Raw genomic sequence first — 8,916 nt, 5'->3', positions numbered from 1 at the left:
TGGCCCCGCGGAGGAGCCGTGGAAGAGGGGGATTTCTACCTCAACGCTGACGTTTTTGGTGGGGAACGGCAGCCAAATAAAAGGTCACAGCATTGTATTTGACCTCCCGTACTGTGTTTTAAACCAGGGAAAGGGTACAACCGTTTCACGGATGCAAATGGACTAGAAAACGCACTTCTGCGCTACCATCATGCTCTTCACAATGCATTAGGCTGAAAGCAATTTGTGCAGCAATAGTTTTGGTTTTTTGTTTGGTTTTTTTTTTTTCGTCCTCATTACAGTAAGCGGCAAAACTGTCCATCTGCAGAGGGCAAGAGAAACAGCTGCTGACTACCAGATCTAGGGTTAAATTAAGGAATTGAAAGAGAAAAGGCGTAAAGGGGAGGAAGTGACACGCTATGTTCAAAAAGATCCATTCTATATTTCACCCCAACTCCCAGCGAAGAAATGTGACGGATGATATCCCTTACTGCGATGGCACGGAATCTGCAGTGAGATTGATCCGCAGCACTTCTATGTACATCCTTGGAAGTGAGCAGGAAAAAGTTAGTGAGCCACTAAAAAAAAGCAAAAGTACAACCAGCATCGACTCTTGCTTCCAGACAAAAGAGGAAGACAGAGAATGGATGTACTCTAAGACTCAGGACTGCTTGAAGTACTTACAGGATCTGTTAGCCTTGAGGAAAAAATATCTTGACAACATCAATAACTTGAAATCCATGCATGTGGCTGCAGCTTCTCCAACGTCCACAAAATCATCCCAAACTGGAAAGAAATCATTTCTTCCACTTCCTTCCAAAGAGTCTTCTAAGGTAATTCCGAAGAACTTTTGCGATGTGCTTGGTCTTAAGCCATGAAGCAATTAGCTGCATGACCTATACTGATTTTCTGCTTTATTGGTCTCAGCTGGTTGTCTTTTTGCTGTTACATCATTTGAAATGCTGCTAAATACCTTAAGATTCTTTCTGAGTAGTGTGAAATTAAGTATGAGTGACTGGTCATGGAAAGAAGTGTGTCTGTGTTTGTGTGAGGGGAGAGAAAATAGGAGAAGGAAAGAGGTATAAGCGTATGGGAAGTATCTGAAAACATGTTATGAAAGAGTGAGCTGTTCTCTCGATACTCTGACAAGCTACTTAAGTGCCTCAGAGTTCTCCACCATGGTTATTTGTAGCTGTTACTGACTGACAAGCAGAGTAATCCCTAAGTTTACTGGCAGTCTTTTTATTGGCATAAAATTACTTACACAAAATAGTTGTAAATTCATTGAAACAAATAGGATTTTTTTCTGACTGGTCAGATAGCTTCTCAGTACTACATTTAACATCAGTGCAAGCTCTACTCATAGGCTACAGGGCATGAGGAATTATTAAGGGTTCCTTTCTCTGTTAATAAGTTGGCGGGCCATTTTGAGACAGTGTAATTCTTCACCTTTTACTGTAATGACACCACAAAAACCCCCAACTTAAATAACATCTTTGGTGCTGACTATTTCTCTGTACCTTAGAGATAAATGCATTTGCAAAGCTTCCTCCTGGTTGCAGTTTATAGATTGCACATCTCTAGACAGTTGAGTCATTAATATGACTGTGGACTTGATTGTGAGGACAAAGGAAAAGATTGCAGCAGGTGAGGTGGTCTGTTCAGGTAACATGGTCACAAACAAGACTTTGACAGCAGACTCACAGGTTACCCAGTGCAGTCTTTAAACTGGATTCTGAAGGGGATGGTGGGAAGAAGGGGTGTATGGCTGACTTACTGATCAGGCCAGGTAGACTTTACCAAAAATTTACTGTCACATTTAGATGTTCTGTCACAGCAGAATGTCAGAATGGCTGAAGCTGAGCTCTGTTGCAGGCATTGCTTAACCAAAGGACAAGGCTCACTTGTTTAGGGCTAGATATCATATTTTTTTTTTCATTTTATGTTTTGATCTAATACCCATTCTGTTAGTGGGAATTTTTCATTTGGTTTTATTGGGCTTTATGTCATCTTTTTAATGCTTTGAACAGTGAGCTCTCAGAAGCTAGGAATAATAGTAGGAAACAATACTCAGCTCAGTGGGCTGGAGAAGATAGATTTTATGAAGACATTACTATCTGGGGCCAGGAAAACATCCAAAGAGAATGACTGAGATATAGGAGAGCAGCCTGGTGGTGCCAGGTGCCAGGAGATGAATCTCAACACTATAGATACACTCTTTGAACTGACTTTGTGCACTGCCATGCAAATTTTGGCTTGAGGCAGTGGAGATTTACAGCATGCCAGTTCCCCGATGAGCTGAGTAGTGATGTAGTGGAGTACATGAATAACCATCAGCCAGGTGGGAAAAAATCAGTGCAAAAGGGTACTGGAACCATGGACCAGGAGGCTGGGAGATAGATTCTGCACAAATAGGCTTCATGCAGGTTTGTGAATTTCTGAGGCTTGCCACTGAAAATACCACTTAAGAAAAATGCCAAAAGCTTAACTTGGGTTTGGCAAACAAGTGAATCTCCCACAGGCTGAGGCTGGGAGTGCTGTCATCTGCCTGTGGCCAGCTAGCTCTTACATATGAGCAGCCCTGGTGCTGGCTGGCATGCTGTCTCCACAAGCCGTCCCCTTAGGAACAGACAGGAACATCAGCAGGATATGCCACCCCTATGAGTCATTCCTGCCAACACAAATGGCAGGGTCACAGCCGCACAGCTCTGGCTTTACAAAAATTAGAGAAAGGTCAAAGACTTCTAGAATAGCCAGAATACTCTGCTTCCTAACTACAAATTTTATGTTCACAGATTGCAAGGTTCATCTTATCAAACAGGCTTGAATGGTTTTGTCCCTACTATCTGTGTTAAGTTACTGTCAATGGAAATTCACTTCTTTTCTCCTACCTGCTGCATGATTAACTGGAAAGTACTTTGTCCAGACAACTCTGTCCTCATGGGAGTTTTAATCCAAAGACCCCTGGGGCCTGGACTACAGGCTGACTGTGGGTTCAAAATTTGCCAATTGGGTCTAGTGACAGAGAAGAATAGAGAGGTGTGTCAGGGGAAGTACATAGGCATTTCTTTAAAATGTCTTCTAACCAATAAGGGCTTAGTGATAATAGCAGTCACTATTTTCAGTAGATGTGGGGTAGCAGTTATCTTTTAGCAGTTGTGAGGACGTCAATCAACCCATCATGTCAGGAGGGGAATAAGCTAGCTCATCTCTCTGCCTCCACAGAATGGGGAGCTAGCTGGTCCTTCAGAGATGTGATACAGCATGTACCTTTTGCTTGCATGTTTGAAACCCAAGGTAGTACTTTTCTGACTTGGTATTGCTGCCTGGCAATAGGCCTAGCTTGGACTGGCAGGGAAAATATACAGCCCTTGATTAGGTAGAGCCTGGCAGGAAGCATTCATCCCACATGGACCTACAGAATTGCTAACCGAGGCTTTAGAACTGCTTCAGCATTTATAGTCAGGCATTTGCTTTTTTATAAAGACAGGTTCCTAATTTTAAGCTCCATGGTTTTCCTGTGGGAATTATCACAGTGTTGAATGACTCATATTTTAGCACACACAGTCCTTTTCCATTTCAAAAAGACTTTAGCAATTTAGATCTGGATTCATTTCACCTAACCTAGGCATTTTAATAAGATGCTTAAATTAGTAACCAAGTTACCCCACAATCCCTCTGCAGCTAAGAGAAAGAGCTGCCTGCAGAGGGGAATTCAGCCTACCTAAGGCCTGACTCATCTTCTGAAGGTACTCGAGCCCTGCATTAATTACAGAAGGAACCCTGCATGACTACATTTCTAATGTGTGTCTCATTAGGTGCCTACTCCTAGGTAGAATAAATTATGCCACAAAGCCCAGCTGTCACTTAGCCACCTAATTAAATGGCCTGATACAGGGATTCTGAGGGATTTTATAACACCTGGCTAGCAGTGCCCAAGTGGGCGATGTTTGGTGTCGAGCGTGTAACAAGATGTTTGTTAAGACTGCTGTCCCGCTTTCTTTGATGACTACAAACCGTAGAGTAATCTGGATCCATGTCCTTTTCTGACAGCTTGAAGTATGGAATCAAAAACGATTTTTGCAGCTTCCTTATACAGTTTCCTCATTAAGAAGTCATTGTGCCCAACCCTTAGCTAACTCTTTTTTCCCCACTATGTGATCAACAGGCATCCATGGAGAGAAAAGGCCCACAGTCCAGTTCAGATGTAAGAGAAGCAATAGCTTTCTTCGACTCAGTTATTGCAGACCTGGATTCAGAGAGATGGCGGAGAGTTCCTGACATGCATCGGCCAAATGTGGATGTTGATTTTGATGGTGCAGTATAAACCAGATGAAATATGATTACTTTTGGTGTGCAGAGGGTAGAGGGAGGAGCAGCATTGTCAGACCATGTTTGCTTATTTAATGGACACAATTTTTCTCCAAGGCCATTACATGCAGTATGTGAAGCTACAGCAATACATTGCTTGTTCCCTGTTGAAAGGGTGCAACTATTTTATGTGTGGCCATTACACGAGCAAATGTAGCATGTGTAGTGCTGGAATAATGCTTGCCTTCTTCCCAGGGCTGAATTCCACTCTTGCATCTCTACCCTGTTGGAGGAGAGCTATAAAAAATATAAAGAGAATTTTTTCTTCATCTGATTTCCATTTTTCTCATTGAGAAATGGCTGGATGTTTTCTCTCCAACTAGCAAAAAAGAAGTAATTTAGACGTTAGGCTAAATGATGGTTTCCATCAGAAAGGATGGCATTGCCCAACTAATTGAAGATGTGCCCATCTGAGCTCATCATCTATCCTGTATAATCACTGAAGAGAAACAGATATTTCTCTTCTTTGTCTTAGGCTAGGGTGGATATCTGAAACAGGACAGATTAGCTGTACCCTAAAAGTGTGTATAAAGGGACTAGCTTTGGCATATGTGTTTACACTGCAGACATTGAAATACTAGATAAGATGAATCCCATCCCAAGCAACATCCTGCAGTGAAACCAAGTTGGTTTCTCAGCGTTCCCTCCAGGAAGGACCCAGCAGGGACCCTGTTCTCTTACTGCGCATGTAAAATATCACTGGCAAACCATTAACATCAGATTATCTTCTGTCTTTCAGTTGCTACCAGCACAAGCGAACACAGTTTACATTCGAACTGGATCCTTCGTGCTCCCCGGAGATATTCACAAGATACTGCCCAAACAGCAAAGGCTGCAAACCAGTCTCAAAGAAACAGCCAGCAGAGAACCACTGGCTCTAGGAAGAGGTTGGAAAGACATCCCATGTACTTGCCCAAAGCTGTGGAAGGGGCATATAACACTTTAAAATTTAAGCCCAAAACACGTAAGAAAGAATATTGAAAGAATATTCCCTCTTCAGCTGAAGAGAGGATATATGAAATAGGGTGTGTAAGACTTGCTTCTTTTTTTTTTTTACCTCTGACCCAACTCTTACACTCTAGAATTGACATGTGCAGTCACCAAAGGTTCTTTGTGTGGGACATATTTTAAGCCATGGCTATTCCAGCGTTGGACTCATATGAGGGTTTAACTCACTGAGTTCATTGTGCCTAACAACACTGCTTTGTCATTCAGCTTGGGGGGAACTCCAACTTGACAAACCTTTTTTCTAGTGCTGTCATTGAAAGCAATGATTCAGAGATTGCCTGGTGCAGTAATTTTTCTTCTGACTCCAGTACTGCAAAGCAATTCAAGCAATTCAGCTAATATGTTGGAGCTTTTACACCAGTGTTTCCAACTTCGGAGCAGTGAAGCAGAATTTTCTCCTTTTTTTGCATGTGAAAATTTGTACGTGCCATCATTGAGTCTGTGATCTGAGAGTATAGAGCAGCACTGAGGTACAAGCAGGCTATGGTACGAGCAAAAAAAGCTGCAGTGAAGGCATCAGCATTAGAAACCTGTGTTTTGAGGACTTGTTCCAGTGTGTTTTCAAAAAAAAAAGCTATCTTGTACTCTGCTTGCTATTGGAAGTGCTTCTGTCCTGGGATACAACATCAAGGGATTCACGGCATGCACAAATGTCTACAACTTTTTTCATATGGCTGCACCACCTGTTAGTTTTCACCAATTTTAACACCCAGTTGCCGAATCTAGACATCCCAGTGTACACTAGAAAAGCTTAATGCCTTGGAGAAGAACACTTTGTGAATAAATCGGAGCAAAGATTGCTCTCAAGGGCAGAAGACAATTTGCAGACAAATCCACTGCATCAGCATTAGATTATACCCAATACCTGGAATTCCGCTACTTCATCATTAAAGACCATATATTAGGAAGAATACAGTCTAGAAGTGTTCCTCTTCAGGCTCTTTCATCTTGGAGGTGATATGTCTTCCATGTGCTACTTGGAATTGTTAAGCCCCATACTCTGCCAGTTTTACTGGTGTACAGCAATGTAAAAACACATAGAGAGTGACAAGGAGTTAGCACCCTATGGAAATACTGGCCTATGGCCCTGAAGATAGGGCAATACCATTTATATCACGGCATCAGTGTGAGCCACATCCCCCAGCTTATGGTTTGTCTTAAGAATTTGCTGAGATGTTTGGGAACAAGCCTTTGCTTACTCTAATTTATTTCATCTGGTGTTCAGTCGCTGGTTCACTGTGACAGACGGATCTTGGCAGCACTGGTATGACCAGCTGGTGATTCACTGGTGATTTCTTGTTTCTACATTCAGTAGCTTTTGTGTCCACAGGCTTGGATACATTTCCAAAAGCACTGGCCATCAATATAACCCACCTGATATATCATAACCACCATAAACTTTCTGCCCAGCACACAGAATATTTGGCAGATGGCAATTCTTGCTGATTTGTGTTCCTAGTCTTTGGGACTGAGTGATTCAAAAAGTATTTCTGCCACGAAGTGGAAGTACCTCTCTTAGATCTCACTGATCTAGGACACTTTCTGTCACGAGACAGGAGAGTGCCAAAATCCCACATATTCCTCCATTCAGAGCTGGCATCTCCTGTTTGATTAAAATATTTTGTTTCTTTTTTAGGTTCTTTTTATTTTTCCTAGGTTGGACATTAGGAAAAATTTTTTCACCAAAAGGGTTGTCAAGCATTGGAATGGGCTGCCCAGGGAAGTGGTCGAGTCCCCATCCCTGGGGGTATTCAAAATACGGGTAAATGAGGTGCTTAGAGCCATGGTTTAGTGGTGGAATGGCAGTGTTAGGTTAAGGGTTGGACCTGATGATCTTAAAGGTCTTTTCCAACCTAAACAATTCCATGATTCTATGTTAGTGGTATTCAGGAAGGGGAGGGGTGAATAGTTTCTGTAGCACCTGAATTCTGGAGGTGCTTTTGCCACTCTTTGTCTAGTCCGTATCCTCTCTGAAATGACCAGTTTAACCAACATTGATACGTCTTCGTGAAGAGTTTAAACGAAGGTCGAGGTTTTGCTTCCCTGCTGTTGGTGCTTCTCATGATTAGTCTGTATTCTCTATCAAGAGAGTGTTGGTGCCTTTGTCCCTCCCCAGTCCTGTCCTGACTGCCCTGAACTGAACATCATAACTGTCTTTAAAAATGTTCTGCCTTCGACGTGTGATCATTTAAGGCCAAAACCTGCACATTTTTGGCAACTGTGTCATCCTGAAACCCCTCTCCAAGCAGAATCTCACACTGAAGTTGCCGAGGAAAATTTTTACTGAGTGTGTGGTCACCCTTTTGCTACTAGAACCTGTGACATGAGTGGATGCTGACAGAAAACCTCACCATCTTTTAGGGTTACTGTAACAGAATTAGGCATGTGCATAATTAAAATACTGATGAAAGAAGAAGAAAAGGATTCCAACGGTATTCTACCTGGGCTGTGCTTCGTGTTCATGGTGCCAAGGTTTTACTCATTGGAGTAGCTGATCTTTTTGCTATTGTTTTAAGGATGCACTGTGATGTGCAGAACCAGACTGCTTTGGCGTGTTTGACCTTCCCTGTCATTTCTTGCCTGTCCCTGTAAAACAGCGATATCTCTGGTCATCTGCTGTGACAGAGGGTAAGTGTCTCCCTGCTGTCCAGAAAACTCCAGTGTGAAATATGTGTTTGCTTTTATGAATAAGAGACAGAGGGGGGAAAACAGATTTGTAATTTCAATTTGCATTCTCTGATTTTTTTTTTTCTTTTCTTAAATCTCACTTCAAGCCTGTTATCATCTTAAGAAATTTCAATTAAGCAAGTAAAATAAAGCACTTACTTCTTCTCTGAGAATGTTTTCTACCTCCTCTCCCATAAATGCAGGCATCTTTTTTCTCCTAGCATATTAGCCCTTGTGAGCTCTTCACTGGACACAGCTCAGCTCCAGAAGACCTATGGAGAGTGGCCCTAGCATCTTGGGGCACTCTCTGGGGAGCTGGGAGCTGAGGGTTCAAACACAGAGGTTGGGTGTTGTGCTACCTATGCTAGAACATGGTAGTTGAGAGGAAAGGGAACAGGAGATAGGAAAAGGAAGCATTTCCATCCCCTGTGCTGGCTGCCTCCTCAGAGAAGGGTGTAGTGTGGATAGCAGTACCCTCTGTATTGCCCCGAGACAGAACCATGTCCCTGCCTGACACAGGCAGCTTTCCACGTGGTTTCCAGGAGCAGTCGGTTGCCCTACAAAGGTGCTCCTCAGCTGCTCTGAATTGTTCGCCTAAGGATTTTGGAGGCAGATCTCTCTGCATGGACGCTAAATGGCCTCTCTCTGCCTTGGGTAGGCCCTCTAAATGACCTTGTTGCAACACGCAGCTATTTTCAGGCTTTGCAAGGTTGAAATTAAGCACCTACTCTAGGTTCTCTGACAATGCAAATTGTACAGAAGAATTATTCATGACCAGCAGAGCACTGTATGACCTAGATCCCTTGCTGAGATTATTATACTGAGCTCTTTCAGCCATGCCCCCAGGCCCTGCTAATGAAGTGCATCAACCAGGAACTCTATCGATCAAGG

At 42.8% G+C, this 8,916-nt stretch overlaps 1 protein-coding gene across 1 annotated transcript; it reads left to right on the top strand.

The window, feature by feature from the left end:
- Positions 1 to 398: 398 nt before the first annotated feature.
- On the top strand, positions 399 to 5,331 carry CUNH13orf42 (chromosome unknown C13orf42 homolog). The gene is made up of 3 exons (XM_035898023.1): positions 399 to 812; positions 4,148 to 4,295; positions 5,090 to 5,331. The coding sequence occupies exons 1-3, from the start codon at positions 399 to 401 to the stop codon at positions 5,329 to 5,331; spliced, it is 804 nt and encodes a 267-aa protein (XP_035753916.1).
- The last annotated feature ends 3,585 nt before the right edge of the window (positions 5,332 to 8,916 follow it).

Source organism: Egretta garzetta, unplaced genomic scaffold (genome assembly GCF_000687185.1).
Source record: "Egretta garzetta isolate BGI_Z169 unplaced genomic scaffold, ASM68718v1 scaffold377, whole genome shotgun sequence".
Taxonomy (NCBI): Eukaryota; Metazoa; Chordata; class Aves; order Pelecaniformes; family Ardeidae; genus Egretta; species Egretta garzetta.
This window is presented reverse-complemented; position numbering and strand designations above follow the sequence as displayed.

What these genes read in the sequence shown, in the direction of transcription:
- CUNH13orf42 (XM_035898023.1), top strand. Translation starts at nt 399, where the DNA reads ATGTTCAAAAAGATCCATTCTATATTTCACCCCAACTCCCAGCGAAGA. An exon ending in CTTCCAAAGAGTCTTCTAAG is followed by an intron (nt 813 to 4,147) that starts GTAATTCCGAAG and finishes TGTGATCAACAG; the next exon opens with GCATCCATGGAGAGAAAAGG. An exon ending in TGTGGATGTTGATTTTGATG is followed by an intron (nt 4,296 to 5,089) that starts GTGCAGTATAAA and finishes TCTGTCTTTCAG; the next exon opens with TTGCTACCAGCACAAGCGAA.